Source organism: Athene noctua, chromosome 14 (assembly GCF_965140245.1).
Source record: "Athene noctua chromosome 14, bAthNoc1.hap1.1, whole genome shotgun sequence".
In the NCBI taxonomy this organism is placed as follows: Eukaryota; Metazoa; Chordata; class Aves; order Strigiformes; family Strigidae; genus Athene; species Athene noctua.
Genome location: NC_134050.1, coordinates 8329840 through 8347109, shown reverse-complemented (window position 1 = coordinate 8347109; position 17270 = coordinate 8329840). Strand labels below are relative to the sequence as shown.

Sequence of the window (17270 nt, the reverse complement as noted above, 5' to 3'; positions counted from 1 at the left end):
AATGTTTGCTTGCGTTATCAAGTGTCACAATATTTACAAGCTTTACAAGGACGGGCAACTCCTTCGCAGGTTTGAAAATCGCCTTGTCAGCCCTTGAACCGGGCGCCGCGGGCGCGGCGGGTTGTAGCCCCGGCTCGTACCTTGCGGGCCGGGCCCGGGGCCCCTCTGTCGCTGCCCGAGGCCCAGCCCCGGGGTTCCACCCGCAGGCACGCCTGGGGGCACCGCACCGGAGGAGCTTCCCCGCGGCGCTGCCCACGGCGAGGGGAAGGGGCGGCTGGCGCCAGGGCTGGGGCACCCGCCCGCCCGCGAAGCGCTTGTGCCACCCCCGGGGCTGTGGGGCGGCGCTCCCCGGCCTCCCGCAGGGCCGCGGCCCGGCCCCGCCCGGTACCGCGGCTGCCCGGGCCCGCCCCCGCGGCGCCGCCGCTCCCGCCGCCGGTGACCAGGAAGAAGCGGGAGCAGGAAGCTGCGCCGGGATGGCCGGCGGCGGCCCGGCGGTGAGCGGCCGGCGCCGGGAGGCGGCCTGGCGCTGAGGCCGGAGGGGCGCCGGGCCCAGGCGCCTGGGCGGGAGCGCGGCGGAGGGCGGGGGGAGGCGGCGGCGAGCGGAGCCGGCGGCCGCCTGCGGCCGCGGAGGGGCGTCGGTGTCCCGCCCTGCGCCCTCGCCCCGCGGCTCCGGCACCTTTCCAGAGCTGCTCGGGGCCGTGGGTTGTCGGTTCTGGGGCAGCAGCGGGGGGTGAGGGCGGGGTGCGGGGAGGCGGCTCCGCGAGGGGCTTAACGCCCTCGGAACTTGGCCTGCGGGCCCTTCCCCATCTCCCTCCTGGCCTCCCGCGCCCCTCTGCCGGGCAGGAGGACGGGGGTCTCCTCTCAGGTGCTTTAAATTAACTTCCTTGCTTGTACTAATGCAACTTAAGTACAGCGTGTGCGCCTGCTAAGGAGGGAGTGTGACGTATGGTGTGTAAGTAACCTTTGTTGATAGCTGTTTCGTTAACCAACAGTGTAAAAACCACTGCCACGGGCCCCATCGCCCGCGTGTGCTCAGCTGCCATGGCCCCGAGGGGGAGAAAGATCTGCCGGCGCTGCCAGGAGCATACCCCATTGTTGAAGACCCCAGCACCTGTGATATTGTTAAGGCTACACAGTGAGTACATGTTTTGTGTGTGCAAAAGGTTGAAATAGATGGGAGTGTTCTCAAATGTGAGCCAGGTTGGATATTTTTACAAAGGAAGATTTTACAATTTCTGTTTTCTCCCTGTAGTGAAAGAGGAAAAATCACTTGACAGTATTATTGTAAGTATTTTTGTTGTACACCTCTCAACCAGGTTTGTTAGGTAGAAAACTACTCGTCAAGGCTTGTCCCAACTCTTTTTACAAGACATCCACTGAATGCAATGTGGAATTTGCTTAGGTAGGAGTTGCTGGGTGATGCTTACTGTGGTTTACTTTTTCTTCAGTATGGGGCTGTCTCTAAACTGGTGGATACTTAACAAATAATTGATAGGTAAATTGAGATGTTTTTTTTCTCGTTTAAGGTATGGAATAGTAGAGCGATGCAAAGAACTGGTGGAAGCAGGATATGATGTTCGACAACCAGACAAAGAAAATGTGACTCTTCTTCATTGGGCGGCGATAAACAACAGACAGGAGCTGGTTAAGTAAGCTCGAGAGTCCTCGTGAAAGTAACACGAGTATTCTGCCACTGTTACTTATAATCGCTTTGTTGCTATTATACTTCAAAACCAACAAGCGTGCTGCTTGAGAAGAAAAGCGTAAAATTCAAATTTTAACCCAATTATCTTTGTGAAAATGTCGAGTTACTGTGGCTTTTTTTATATGTGAAACCGTGTAGTATGTGAAATCATTAGCTTTTCCTGGGTTTGTTTTTTTTTACAAAAATTAAAGCTGATTTTATAAATGCCATGCTAATAACTATATTTTTTCTTAAACATTTCCTCAAAAGAGCATTATTTTCTGCAAAAATACTCTTGTCCATTTGCTTCTCTAGTGATTTTTTTATTATGAGCTATTTATTACTAGAGCTATGTGATCCTTAGTATAATGTTTTAATATTTTATTATGTTTATTCTTAATCTTACTGTGTTGCTGTTACACAGGTATTATATTTCCAAAGGTGCAATAGTGGATCAGCTAGGTGGAGATTTGAATTCAACTCCCCTTCACTGGGCCATTAGGTATGCTGCTTACAACTACTAACTGTAAATCTGTTAGTGTTAACAAGTATAGTAGCATTTTGTGTAGCACAGCAGTGGTCATCTTAAATAAAATTCTGTGGTATGTTTATGTTATTGAGGTATAAAGAATTTCACAGCATGCCTGTAATAATGCTGAAATTTATACTCTGATTCCTGTCAACTTTGCAGGTCACAAAGTCATGATATGTGTGTGTCTCTGTGTTTTAGTCACTTGGACTCATGTTTTGAAGTTTCCCTAGGGATGAAACGGTTCTGTTGTGACTTCTCATGAGTTCTGCCTTAGTGGGAAAAGAAGACTTGTCTGTTTTAGGGCAGTGAAGTTAGCTGTTGATGCTTATTAAGCACAGTTTAAGTCTGAAAAAATTGTGGTTACAGTTCCCCTCAGACTTCAGCCTGTCTAGCCAGTATGCTTTCAGTTGTTTTAGCTTCTGCACTAGATTCCCTCTTGTAAGACAGCGTTGCCAGTCCTGGGCTTAGAAGTGCAAGCAAGTAGCAGTAGAAGCATTGTAAAACATCTTATTGTTTGGGGGCATGTAGAGAGGTCTTTGGCCTTCATCTCCCAGTGGCATCAGCTTTTCCTCTTATGTTCCTTATAGCTGCCACCACAAACATGCAGTGGTAGCTCTTAGTGCTTGTGTATGTTTAATGCCTCTTTGGATCTGCTCTTTCTACATCTACATCTGCTCTAGGCTACATCTGTTTGACCTGATACAGTTTAAAATCGTACAACTTTGGCTTCTAGGGCAGGACTTGAGTAGAATGATCAAAAGAACAAAGCACTGCTCCTCTGGAAAAAAACATAACCTTAAATAGTTATTCTGGGACAACTTCTCTGAGTGTAAATTCTCACATTGAATATCAGTGCTTTCTTCTGGGCAATCTTAGTCTTCTGCCAAACAAAATTATATGCTGCTTCAGAGAAAGACTGCTCACAGGTGAAATTACTGTAGAATAACCACTGTATTCTAAATTAACAGTTTGCCTTTGACTTATTAAAGTATATATTTAATTTTCTGATATAAACTTAAATTTTTAAAAGTGATTTCCTGAATAAAACCACAGGAATCTGAAAGGAAATTTTTTAGGGGAGGTATCTAGGAGAAATTATTAAGCCAGTACTTTAATGGAAATTTCCAGCTTTTTTGTCATCTCTAGTTTCATTTCATGTATCATTGCAGACAAGGACATCTTCCTATGGTCGTGTTATTGTTGAAATGTGGAGCGGATCCCAGCCTTATTGATGGGGAAGGATTCAGTAGCATTCACTTAGCAGTGCTGTTTCAACACATGCCCATTGTAGCTTACCTCATATCAAAAGGCCAGGTATGTTGTTGACGTCCCAGTTACTGTTTGCTACTGATGAATAGCCGCCTGCATGTATGATAAGTTTCAGAATTGACTGGTTTTTGTTTTCTAGTTGATAAGCAGGTATTTGACAACTATTTCCCTGTGCCATAAGTTCAGAGAGTTAGATTTAAAAAATATATATATTAAAAATACTCTTCCCTTTTCTTGTCATCCCCACACATGCACATTCACATAAAATTAGAGTGTTTAAGGACAGTTGTTAAGGCTATGCAGTTGTGTGGTGCTGTGTAAGTAACAACCAGCTTTTAAAGCCGATAACAAAAAGCAATATATGAAGTGTATATACCTCATGAAGTATTTACTGTTTGGTTACAAAACTTCTATTTTTTTCCATAGTCTTTTGTTGTATCCGCTCTGGGTGATGTCTGCTTAGCTTAGATCTGAAGTAAGCAGAATTAATGACAAGTGTAAAAATTTGCCAATAAAAATGAGAGAAGAGTTTTTATATGATCTGTACTGTTTCTTTGAAACACTGTATATTAAGATCTAAAGATTTTCTAAGTTTATTTTTTTTCCTTAGAACTCTCTTTAATAGAGTAACTGACTTCTGGAATGTAGGTTTAGATGGTGGGTATCACAAACTTTAAAGTTTGTCGCCTATGTAGCTTCTGCTAAAAGATCCAAGTGATTAAACATTTCTTTTAAGTAAATTTGCTCTAGTGTAATGATGGTTGGAGGTGGGGAAGAAGGGAACCTTCATCATGAAGAAGGAGTAAGATTGGGTAACATGAGTTGGATGTTTAAATATTACATATTGAGATACATAATCTTTTTTTGTTGCTTTAATAAACCAGTTTTATGTACTTGGATGTTCTGTTATGTACCTCTGTTTACACAAGGTGGAGGGTTAGCATTACTTTCCAGTGTACATTTTATTTATAATATTTTTGCACAAAAGAGAGCAAGAAATATGGTTAACATGGTTCCCTTAATAATATCCTCAGTGGAGACTCAGCATGTTCTGAAAGGAATGGCCTGCAAGACTCAGAGGGGGGGGAAAAAATGTTTAAATGACTGTTGGCTTCTTGGCTGGTATAATTTGGTTTGTTTCCATTTTTCTTTCCATTAGTGAAACTAAGCCAGCTGTATAGCTCTGAATCTGACCATCTAACTCTGTTTCCTGAAATCACGGGTAATCACTTGCTTGTTATCTTTTTCTTATACTTAGAACATAGACACAACAGACTTCAATGGACAAACACCTTTAATGTTGTCAGCACAAAAAGCGATTGGGTGAGTAGTGAATAACTTAAAAAGATTTTATTTTACTCTACCCAAGAAGTAGTCAGTTAAAGTTTTTCTTATGAAAACTTTCTGTTAAACTGACATTCCTTCCTTTTTAGTTGTACTAAAATATGTGATATTTCAGAGATCAGGAGTGATGAAATAATGAATTGGATATAGCAAAGAAAGTCAAAAGAATTTCATAAAGAAGTCTAGGTTTGCGGCTGAACCAGCTGCAGCATTATTATACTTTCCCAGAAATAAAAATAAATGGAGGTGTACACGGTAAAATGCATTTAGAATAAAATGTGGAGATGCAGGCTTATACACAGTGTTGTAGAAAGATATAATCTGTGCATGTACCTCAAATTTGTTAAAATGGGAAGATAACATAGTCTGAGAAAAACCTTCAGGGCAGGACCTGAATTATAAACTTGGATCTGTCGTTTATGAGCTTGTTCTGAGACAAGGTATCGTGTATCTATTGTTATTTCACAGATGGAAACAGTGGTTTTTTTTTATAAGGTGTTCAAAAGTTTCATATCCAATATAGATTATCTTCTGTTCCTTAACTTTTATACTTTATTTTCATTTAGACCGGAACCCACGAGGTTTCTCTTAAAGTTTAACCCCTCTCTCAATGCTGTAGACAATGTTCAAAAGAATACTGCACTGCATTGGGCAATAGCATCAGGAAATACTAGTGCAGTGGATCTGTTGCTGGAAGCTGGTGCTAGCCTGGACATAAAAAATGTCAAGGTACATTTTCTTTAATGATATTTCCTTCCACGTGGCATGAATGTGTGTCATAAATGTGAATGTAAATAAAAACCTGAGTCCTCTTCACTTTGGACATCCCTGGCAACGGGGGGTTCACTAAGAACGGGTGTTCTTAGTCTTTCCCAAGAGGAGTTAGCACCTTTCTTGTGGTGTGGCACAAAGTATGAATGCAGAGATTCTTTGCAATGGCCATTTAATAAAGAGCCAAACCCTTCGGTCACTGAACATAATTGTGTCCTTTGCAGATTCTCCATGCCTCACCCACCACCCTCCTTTTGGTTTTTTTTTGTTTGTTTGTTTGTTTTTTTTTTTTTGTTTTCTGTTTCAAAACACTTGTAATGAGAAGTAACAGCTTTGGCCAGATTGTTAAAAATAGCCATGTGTTGGTGTCCAGTGAGACTTAGAGCCATTAAAAAGATGTGTGTGTCATCCTGTGAAAGCCAGTGTTTGACAAGGGGTTTGTGTTCAAAAGGGCTCATCACATAGGAAAGTCTTCGTCCTAATATTTGTAAAAACTGGTAGTGAGAAGTATAAATGTTGAAACTATCAATTCCTGTGATGATATAGATATGTTTGTACAGTGCAGTTATTCAGGGTTTGCATATTAAGCAGCTTTTTCATCTGCATTTTTTTTTTATTTGTATATGTGACTTATGGGATTGCTGTTTGGTTTTAAAAAGTTAACATAAACAAGAAACCTTCCCTTTCAGTAAGCATGTAATATTCTAGCAGACAGTTTAGCGTTTCAGGTTACTGGAGACAGTCCAACAGTTAACTCAGATGGATGCAATATGGTTGCAACTATCAGCTTTTAGAACTACAAAGCACTGGATTAAGCATGTTAAAACTCTGAATTTAGCTTACCCTTGCCTTAAAAAAAAATAAAACTGTGGGAGAAGGAAGTAACTGCCAGGTTATTCTTGTTTTAGGTTGGTTTGTGTTTTTTTTTTTCTTCTGTTAAAAGTGAAAGCATTTACGTGTCAAGTGCATATAGAAATAAACATTTCCGTTGTTAAAGGGAGAGACACCGCTTGACATGGCTTATCAAAGTCTGAATCGCTTCATGGTTTATATGGTAAAAGAGGAAGAAAGAATGAGAAGCAGAAGAAATAACAGGTTGCTGAAAATCGTAGAGAAATATGAGGTAATATCCAGAGTAATAACTAATGGAAATAAAGCTACAGCATTCTGTGTTTTGAATAATATGCAGTTGAGCTATTTTCTAAGAAGAGGATCCTTTAAGGTTTCTGAAATGGGGTGCCCAAAAATTAAATTCTTTAAAAGAATGTAGCAGTAGTTTGGGTGGGGGGTGTTTATATCATGTTTCCCCCTCCTTTCCCTTTAGCGTATTGATGTGTCACTTGGTCTTACCTATCTTGAGTCTTTCAATATTTGTTTCCACATTATCTGAGTACTTTTGAAGTGAATCCTGCTTGAAAACTTTGTCATATTTTAACAGTAATCATTTTAACAGCTCTTCCTGCTGTTGGCATCTTCCTTGACGTTGATGTGGGCCATAGGATATGTAATGAACCTAAGTTCTGATTCGTGGCTTTTGAAAGGAGTTCTGCTTCTCTTCCTGCTATTTGGGATGTCTCTGTTTGTCAGGTTTGTAGCTTTTTCTCTGTATATATATTTGTTTGTTATAGACCCCATATTAAGGTAGTGCAGTATTCTTTTCAGAGTTTACTTTCATTTAGCATAAAAAATACCTCCTGAGAAATGGTTGCAGAATGGGTCAAGAATTTAAACGTATGTACTTTTTAGAATGACTGTAGAATTTGAATGTCTTTAGGTGTGCAAAATAGTAGTTTCTCATCACTGTAAGATTTGAAAAAGCACTAAAGTGTTTAAGCAATCTGCTAGCTAATTATAATGATAAGGAGAGTGTTACTGAAGGTCTACACCTGGTAGACACTGAGATATCTATGCGCAGTGCTCAGAAACATGCTTTATCTCAACTTTTCCTTCAATATTTGTGACAAAGAATGGGTTTTAATGAAACGTTCCCCCCCCTTCAGCTCCCCAGACCTCCCAGTGTTATCCTGAGCTCTTTTGCAGGTTTCCTGCTTTCTTCAACAGTTACTTCAACAGTCAGTGTTCCTTGAAATGGCAATGCTATCAGTGTGCAAATAGACAGAGATGGCATTTTTCACCCAGTACTACAGCACTTCTGTTGTACAATATTGGGCTGGAAAAGAGCACTCTTCAGTTTTATTTCTGCATGTCAACCCCATATGCATCCTGGCTAAAGAATGCTTTTGAGTGACAATCCTTGATTGCTTTGAGAGAGACTTGAAGTATGTTCTCTGTGTGTGAAGTTTTTAAAATAACAAACCAGATAATTTATACTTTATGGAGTTACATTTTAAATATGTTTTTTAAAAATACTTTTTAATATTCTTTCAGGCAATGTGTGGGGCTCAAGAATTTAAGGTATTTTCCCACAGCATTTCTGCTAAGTTCAGTTTTTTGGATGTCCGTGACGTGGTTTTTGTGGTTCCTGCCTGATATCCTTTATACTCAAGAAATGCAACAGAACTCTTTTCACAATTCTTAATAAATCCCAGCCTGGTCATGTAAATAGTAATGAGCAGTCCCAGATAATTCCACATGACTGTTAACATCTGGTAAGATTGGTTTACTTCCATTGGGCAGGGGTGAAATAATTTTGAGTTTAATTTCAAGTTATATACAGAATAAAAATGTGTACCTTCTTGTACCTTTAGCGGATGATCTGCTTAAGAATATCAAAATGAAAATGTCTTTGCTGTAAACCTAATTGTCTCTATTAGCATCTCCATGTGACTCTTTAATCTTCCTCATTGAGACTCTCAAACAGTAATGCATTTTGGCATGTAGTATAACTAGACAACATATGCATTAATAACAATTTTCAAAGCATCTCTTCTTTCTAAAATGTCAAGGATTTGACAGTTAGTCATATTTGTGCTTCTAAAAAACACCCTCCCCTGCCAAAAAACAAGGAATAAATTTCTTTATGTCCCACCGAATTAGATCTTCCAGTCTCCCATCTTTATTCATAGGTTATTCTACATCCTTAGTGTACAGTGGATTAAAGTCTACCTTACATTTACTTTCTTTGAAGAGGCTTTGCTCCGAGTACAAAAATGTTTTAGTAGCTTACACTCTTTCCAGTGCCTTGCTCTTCTGTTACACAGGGGGCATCTGTTTATTTATTGATTAAGCTTTGTGAAAAGGCCTTTAGGGAGATACTTAGAACTGTAAATAATTTTGTATTAAACCAGCTATAATATATTGCTACACAAACTCAATTAATTTTTAATTACTTCATCCTTTAAGAGGCATTTTCTTTGTACTGTTTCAAATTAAGATGTCCTTAGTAGAATTATCAGGATTAATTTCGATGAACTGATCAAGTGTATTCCCGCTAGGGATACACGCATATGCTTGTCTAAATGAAAATCATGTTACTCAGTGTTGCATTGTGAAGTTTTAAGACTTTCTTGGTGGCATCTAAATTAAAAGGAAAAAAACCCTCAACGATAGGGGTTTGAGTCAGACACTTTGTTGAAGATAGCATAGCAGTATTCTTGAAGGTCTAACCATAGCTTGGTGAGATGGGGAAATAATTTTCCATTTCACTGTCTAACCATTTTCCTCATGAATATCTTTTCCTTCTGGAGGTGACCACAGATCTGAGTGTCATAGAAATGTTCAGTATTTTAGTTTCCTCTATTTATGTCTGAATGAAAATCTAGCCGTTCTAATTAAGGATTACTCTGGAATCCAAAAACCAGTAGAAATGCAAATAGTCCAGCGGTATCCACAGGAGATCATTTTGACTTAGATAAATGTGCCCTACAATTGCATTGTAACCAACCCAGCTATAAGACTGGTCATAGACAGTGCCAATATTTACTAATTTATTATCTTGATTTTAATTAGAGCTACTTTGCAGTGTTTTTAATTGATAAGACAAAACAACCTTGAGGTTACAGTACTTAATTTTTAAGCATTATCCATACTGCAGTTCTGTAGTGGCTCGGTGGTCACTGGAGATGGGATCCCACTTTGGGTTCTCTGCTCCTTGGTGGCATCATGGACTGTTCTTTAAAAGCTCAAGCTCTCAAGTTTGATGCTTGAATTTAACTGATATGAAACTTGTCCCACTCCGCATTCCTGTTGCTGTATGGAGATAGTTAATCTTGATGTGGTTTTCTCCTGCTTTCACCTGACTTACAGGTATTTTTAATCCATAGTAAAAGTTGTGTTCCTAATGACTGTATATCCTCCCTCATGTATAATAATAATTTGTCCGCTAGAGAACTTGCAGCAAGTAACTGTATGTAGTCGAACAAGAATATATTCCTTAACCTGAATATTACATGTAGCCAATAGAATTCTTGAAATCACTGTTGTGTTTTGCATGATGGGTTTTGTTTATTATTTCTATGAAACTTGGAGAACTGATCCTGGATACATTAAGACTTCAGAAAAAGAAAGAAAAGAGGTAGGTGGTTTCATAAAAAAAAAAAAAAAATGGAAGGGATAACCTGGTGTAACACATATGTGTTTATGGTCCATTTGTTCATCATCATGTGCAGCTTTGTTAAACTTGAAAGCAGTGAAATAGTCTTCATTCTTCTAAGAGATTTTAGCTCTGTCATCAAACAGCATAGATTGTAGAGAATTTCTTCTCCTACTGCTTGTTTCCTTAGCTTCATCATCCTGCCGTGATTTCCTTCCTTCCATAATCTCACTGAAATGTGAGCTTCGGCCAAACATCATACAGACTCCCTGATGTTATCTGTGATGTAAATTCACATAGAACTTCACTTAATAAATACAAATTTTGTATGGTTTTCACTCCAGTTGTCTAAGGTTAGAAAGAGATATTCACAATGCTTTCCTACAATTCTCCATGCTCATAAGGCATACCAAAGGCTAGAAATTACTTAAATTATGTCAGATACATTGAAAATGCTTATAATGGTTTGATTTTTGTGCTTAAGCATCACGAATGACATGCCGTTTCCTAGCTCTATTTTAGAATGACAAAAAGAATCATCGCCAACTGATCAGTAGAGAATTTAGCATTTGGTTTCTCCAACCTGTGGGTTAAAGGAAGTGTTTTGTTTGTGATCTCATTGCTCTCCATGAGGCTGTATTTCTTCAGATGGCCAGGGAGAATAAACTGGTTTTACCTTGTTACTACAGAAGTAGTAAATGCTGTCTTACCTAGTACTCATAAAGGAACAGTAAATATGGTGGCTCTCCTCATCTCTCTGAAGTCTTTCTATATGAGGTGTACCTTGTATCTTAACACAATCTCATTTTTTGAAGGAGTATTTCATTCACATTATTTATTAATTTTGGCAACACAGAGACACTTTTCTGGATAATCCTGCATGAGTGAAGTTGCATTAGTCTTTGCTGTTTTGTGTTTCTCATGAATCTTTTTAAGTAGCAAGCACTTAATTCCTATCAGTGCTTGGCACTCAAAATGCTAGTGAACTGCAGAAGGCCTAGTGTAAAAATCTTCATAGATCCCCCTGAAAATGTGATCCAAATGTAAGTGCAAACTCCTTTGTCTTTCAGAACATTGTAGCTCTCGCAGAAGCAGGTTGCTTGGACTTCAGAACATTTTGCACGTCGTGTCTTGTAAGTGAGGCTTTGGTATTTGTTTTCTTTTTGAATCTGGCTTTTACTCAATACTACTATAAAAAACTTCCTCATTCCTTGTCATGCATGGTTTGTTCTATTTTACTTAAATTTCTTCCTTTCTTTTATAGTGACAAAAGAGATGCTTTGAGATCCTTGGAAATAATTATTATTTTATTCAGAGTCCATCTCTTGTTTTGTTAAATTAAGATCTGCAATTCTCATCTATGTTCTGTGTCGTGACATCTCTTATACAGTAATGTACAAAATACGACGTTGCCCATGAGGTGACACTCTAATCTTTGAGCAAAATAGATGCTTTTGTTATGACTGTATTCTTTTCCTTCATCCTCAACTAGGTGAGGAAGCCTTTGAGATCTATGCATTGCCTTGCTTGTGAGTCATGTGTAGCCAGATGTGATCAGCATTCTCTGTGGATTGGACAGTGCATAGGTGAGTGTTCATCAAAAATACCATATATTTTTAAAGCTGCGGAAATAACCTTTATCTCCTTAGAGAGAGAGCACACCTGGTGTGAGAATATGCAGTTGATACTGAAGGGGTTACTACTGATAGGTGCCAGAGGGCCCAGTTAGACAGAGGCACCAGTTAGACAGCAGAGAAAAAGACAACTAAAATGATAAAAGGGTGGTCATCCTAAGAGAACAGACTGAAAAGTCTGTTCTTTGGGAGGAGAAGGAACAGGGAATATGATTGAGACTTTAAAAAAAAACAACAAATAAACATCAGTGAAAACGGTGGCTAAAGTGAACGCAGAACTGTTATTCGCCAGGCACATCATACGAGAGCTGGGGGAGGCTCAGTGAGAATAGCAATTGGATTTAAAATTGGCGAAGAAAACAGTTCTTTACAGGGCACGTACTGAAATTTTGGAACTTGCTGCTGTAAGGGTTTGCAGATACAGGCAGTATCAGAAGGTTCAGAAAGGGATTAGACAAACTTTTGGACAGTGTGTCCAGAAGTAGATCCTGAAAGAACTTGTCAGGTATGCCTACGGACATTGTAATGCAGTAGCTGTGGAGGAGGAGAGTGAACTCTGAAGTGGCCAAGCTCGTGTGTCCTCCTGAGCTAATGTTGCCCGTTGTCACTGTTAGAGACAGTGAAGTGGAGCAACTGGACCACTGAGATAACCCCGCAGGGCGTTTTTTATGTTCTTGTGTTCTTTGAGAAAGTCTCTTGTTCTTCCTTTCTGTGTCATTACTGGTGATGCTCAAGTTAGAAGGGTTAGAGCTTTACATCCAAAGCAATATATTTTTGGAAAATTCTTTTGCCAATAGCTTTTTTTTGTAATGTTAAATTCTTGGAAATGCTTTTATAGTGTTTGCTATTTACAGGTTGGTGAGACATCTTTCTGATACATTGTTTCAAAGCTTTGAGCAATAATGATTGTAATTTAAAGAAAAATAATTGTATATCTTCCTGTAACAGTTTTTCTGACACAAGTCTGGGGTTTTTATGCATATGTTTGCAATTCTGAAGCACACAAAGGTCAAACAAATTGAATAGCTTAGATTTTTTCAGTCATATGAGACAATTGTACAGTGCATGGTGAGAGTTCTGGCTGCATAATTAGTCCTCATATAGCTGAAACAGCTGAAGGCGTGCTCTGAAGAAGAGACAAATCCTGGCTGACTATCAGAACTAATTCTATTATGCCAATTGGGATGGCTTACAGGAGAAATGTTGAGAAAGCCATCCGCCTTGCCAAACACTCTTGAGGGTAGCAGAGGTAATAATAAGTGGTTTTGATTCTTTTTATTCCTGTTGACTGCTGATACTGCTGGATTTTAAAATGTCAATTTTTTTTTTTCCTTGCCTCAAATACAGGCGTTGGGAACCATCGTTACTACCTACTGTTCCTGTCTTTCCTAATGATGACCGGTGTCTGGCTGCTTCACGGAACTCTTCTGTGTATGTATCCATTAATTTATTTTAATTTAGCTTTCAAGGATGCACGTGTATGGTTGTTATTTTTCAGCATTTCATTTCCAGCAAGTGTAATTATTCCTGCACTAATGATACTGTATTTCAGCAGTGACGTTATCTTGTAATTCGGTCTTTACATGAAAATATATCATCTCTGAGTCTTTGGTCAAATATCTGATTAGGTTTGTGTTGAGTAGAAAGTAAGATACAGCTCTAGTGGGATGTCCATTGAGAAGTGCAATAGTCGTGTGGAGGAAGTCAGGTTTCAGGTTCTAGTCTGGATACCCTTTACTGCAGTAGAAAAAAATTGTGTTAATACATTATTGCAAAGGCTTTATTGGTTTTATTATTTGGAAATATCTGTATTGAACACTTCCAAAAGTTTCATTTTGTTTTTAATGTAGTGATGACTTTGAAAAGAGGAGAACTGTGTATCTCATTAATAAATCCAAACTGTTACTTTGGAAAATTAAGAAATTTCTTGGAGGAGAGCCCTTATAATGTAGTTTCTGAGAATGAATTAACGTAGAAGTAGTCTTTTAACTAAAAACTAGAGAGAGTTCATATTATTTTATATTAAATCACATATTGAAATGAGTCAATATTCAATATAGAGCAAAGTGAGCGAGCTGTGGCAGTGGAGGACACAGGACACTCATGAACATGAGTCGTTTTCCTACGTTTCAGTAGTAGTCTTATGTATGCAAAAAGCATTTTTTTTTCTGTTTCCTTTGTGTGAAGGAACATGGGAGGAAAACATCTTTATTGTTCCACTGATATAGAGGCAAAAAAAAGTTGCTCTGCTTTTAGTTGTTTGGGGTTTTTTTATAGGTTAAAGACATATGTGGTAGGCTTTACGTATCTCTTAATAAATTTACAGAAGTTGGACATTTCAGTTTATGTCTATTTAATAGCAATAAAATATGTTTTCTTGGCACTGTCACCATAATGTGGTCTTTTGTTGATGGTGGTGTTTGAGAGATGATACATTCTTGTCCAAAAATGGCAAATAAGCATGAAGCAAAATTTTGGAAGTCTTGACAATGAGAGATGATGGCTTATTTCAACATCACTATTTAACTTTTAAAAAGTGCCTAGCCCAGTGCTTTGAATGTTCCTGCTGTGGATAATGAACATAGAATGTAAAGATTATGCAGCCAGAATAGCAAGCAGTCAGTGTCGATGTGGGTGCTTGTAAGTGGGAACATGATATATCAAACATGGTATTTTTAGAGCATATTGCTACGTAATATTCATACAATGCATATAATCTTTGCTTATTTCTCAAGTGGCCTATATTAAAAACGTGATTAACTGATTGTATCTTGTCAGATTGGTCAAACCATTGCGCCACAAGTTATCATCAAGATGGAGCATGGACATACTTCACACAGATAATACATTGTTCTCCCTGGGTTTTCTACATCTTCACAGTAGCCTGTTTTCATACTGTATGGGCTTCATTGTGGCTAATGGTTCAGCTTTATCAGGTATTATTTTGCTTCAGTTTATGCTCCTCTCGTTAAGAGTCACCATATTAAAACTTTTCCCTAGATGTTTTGCTGTCATAAGAACTCCGTGCCTGCTTTCCTCAACTAATTAATGTTCATATCTAGCTGCTTTTCTTAGATCTCAGGGCAGCCCTTGAAGTTTCACAGGTACTTGTGCACTCAGCGTTTCAGTGTTTAAAGTAGGATCACAGTCTGCAAATCATTCCTATAACTGAGTTCTGGGTTTACTACTCATCAAAAATACCAGACCTATAAAAAGATGTACTTAAAGGTAATAAACTTATTTGACTAATAGAACTGATGTTACTGCCCCAAAACCAGCACAAAAGCTCAATAGCACAATTAGTCCTGAACAGAAAATTGTGTGGTAGAGCTCAGTAGTGTGTCACTAGATTGTATTAAAGCTCATTGCTACAATAAAAATTTATGACCTGCATTTTATCCTGATGAAGACTGTCAAATTTCTTGTTTATGTTTTTCTCAGAGAGAATTTGGCTATGCAAACAAGATTGAGAAGAGCTGTCTTAAAACATCTAGGAAACAGCTTGTTTAGCAGCTTTTAGGAAAGATGTGTCATTGGAATATGTGTGAAGCATACTGAGCTAAAGATTTGGTTTACATTTTGTTTAAAATAAAAAAAAATATCCACTATTTTAAATGTGTACTGCTATATTTCTGTAATGTCCAAGGCACTGAGATACCATGCTGGGGGAAAAAAAAAAAAAAAAAGGATCTAGGTAGGATCTTTACAATTAACTAGTGTATTTCGTACACAGTCATTTGTTAATGTTCCACTCTGTGGTATTTAGCATCTCATTCAGTGAAGGATCCTTGCAGCCGTTTATAAAGGCCTATAAGATTTATGTTGATTAAAAAAAAAAAAAGGAAATGGAAAAAGGAGTAAGTAAGCAAAAATGCAGGAAAAAAACATTAAATGTCATTGTGAAACTTTGTGAAAGAAGACATGGAAACAAGAAAATAGAGAAGTTATTGTTGAGTCTCTGACATCTGCGTCATCTTTTTTGCTAAGATTTTGTCTTTTTTGGGGGATAGATCTTCTACAGACATCTGTAAAAGTACAGTCTCTGGTCATCCTGATTAAGCCTGCCTTTTCAGTGGAAGCATTAATGTCACAGCTTGCTGGGTTCTGGTTTAGTCCAAGTAACATTTTAAAACATACTTTTCAGTCAATAACTGTGGACTTATTAGATATGGCCAACCTCTTCCCCTCCCTCCCTTATCAATAGTGTCTTTTAGAATTTTAATTTGTGATCTTCATGTTTAACCATTACTTACATTTTCCTTTTGGTAAGATTGCATTCTTGGGATTGACCTCGCATGAAAGAATGAACCTCCTGATACAGAGAAAATCTTCTAAGCATCCTGTTTCGCTCAGGAGAACTCCATACAAGTGAGTATTAATTAATAGCATGTTTTAAGCCTGTATCTTTTCAGTATGGATTTGCTTCGCTACTTCATTAAAGCAAAAAACCAGCAGTCTATGGACGTGCTACTCATGCATGTTATGAATTGTGCTAAAAGGAGGAAATGAACCTCATTTTCCTTGCTGAGAACTTTTGCCCTAGGAAATAAACAGCCAGCATGAGAGCTAGTGGTGTTTTTTCTGCATGACTGTTCATATAGGAAAAAGATGTGCCAAAATCAGTCCATAGCATTAATCAGTAGACCCAGTTTTGGGGGTGAGGGGGTGTTGTCCATTTTTTTCATCAATCTCTGTGCCCATTCTGTAGGTTCAGAAAGAGAACTAAGGTATGAATTGCTCTCTTTCTGACTACTACTACAGCATTTAGCTCAGTAGAGAAATTAGTACCACAGTTTCCCTGTTATGCTAGAAGTCTGTGTTTCCTCATGTGTGTTAACAGATGAGATCTTACTAAGTACTAACTCTTAAATATTTGAGTTGAACTTAATCTGCTCTCAGTCTTTACTGTAATACAAGTTGTAATAGTTCAACAAAGGAATAATGCTCAATAAAGAAATATCCTTATGTTTCTTCTCCCAGAGCTGTCTTCATTGACAGCCTTATATCTTAGGTACTGTCTCATGGTGAACGTGTATTTTTGATGCTTGCAGTCTTCTTTTGTTAGGTTTATTAATGGATGTTTCTCTCCTTTTCAGTCTCGGATGCTTCCAGAATCTTGCGGACTTTTTTCAGTGCAGTTGCTTTGGTATGTTCAAACCCAATGTAGTTGACTGGACCAAGCAATACAACCTTTTTCATGTGGCAAAGGAGAAAAATGTTCATTCTGTATGAAGTTTTGCTTAATTTTGAGAACAGTTGAGCTGAAAGCTAAATAAAACTGGATATTTTGTGAATTTTTACAAATTCTTCTCAAGTTGCTTGGTTTTATTATTGTTTCAAATATTAAACTTGAATAAGCTACTGCAGGTTTTCTATATGGAACAATCACTATATGTCTGTGTATATATAGTTTGAGCTGAAATGAATTGAAATTTTATGTGATGACACTGAGAATATATTTTTTTTAAAGGTTTTTACTGCAGAGGTTCAAAACTGTGTTGGTACCCTTTGCTTATTTTGCAGATAATAAAAGAAAATTACATT

General features: G+C 38.3%; 1 protein-coding gene across 2 annotated transcripts; it reads left to right on the top strand.

Annotated features, from left to right (window-relative positions):
* Positions 1-408: 408 nt before the first annotated feature.
* On the top strand, positions 409-17270 carry ZDHHC13 (zDHHC palmitoyltransferase 13). Of its 2 annotated transcripts, XM_074918107.1 has the most exons (18): positions 474-518; positions 569-592; positions 993-1135; positions 1527-1649; positions 2109-2186; positions 3386-3530; positions 4744-4808; positions 5396-5558; positions 6598-6723; positions 7054-7187; positions 7989-8089; positions 9950-10074; positions 11163-11225; positions 11585-11678; positions 13074-13157; positions 14505-14662; positions 15997-16094; positions 16823-17270. In XM_074918107.1, the coding sequence occupies exons 1-18, from the start codon at positions 474-476 to the stop codon at positions 16956-16958; spliced, it is 1905 nt and encodes a 634-aa protein (XP_074774208.1). In that variant the 3' UTR covers positions 16959-17270. The 2 variants fall into 2 exon arrangements, with proteins under 2 accessions (XP_074774209.1, XP_074774208.1); XM_074918108.1 differs by lacking the exon at positions 569-592 and having other exon boundaries at positions 409-494.

What these genes read in the sequence shown, in the direction of transcription:
- ZDHHC13 (XM_074918107.1), top strand. Translation starts at nt 474, where the DNA reads ATGGCCGGCGGCGGCCCGGCGGTGAGCGGCCGGCGCCGGGAGGCG. An exon ending in TCAGCACAAAAAGCGATTGG is followed by an intron (nt 4,809 to 5,395) that starts GTGAGTAGTGAA and finishes ATTTTCATTTAG; the next exon opens with ACCGGAACCCACGAGGTTTC. An exon ending in GCTTCACGGAACTCTTCTGT is followed by an intron (nt 13,158 to 14,504) that starts GTATGTATCCAT and finishes GTATCTTGTCAG; the next exon opens with ATTGGTCAAACCATTGCGCC.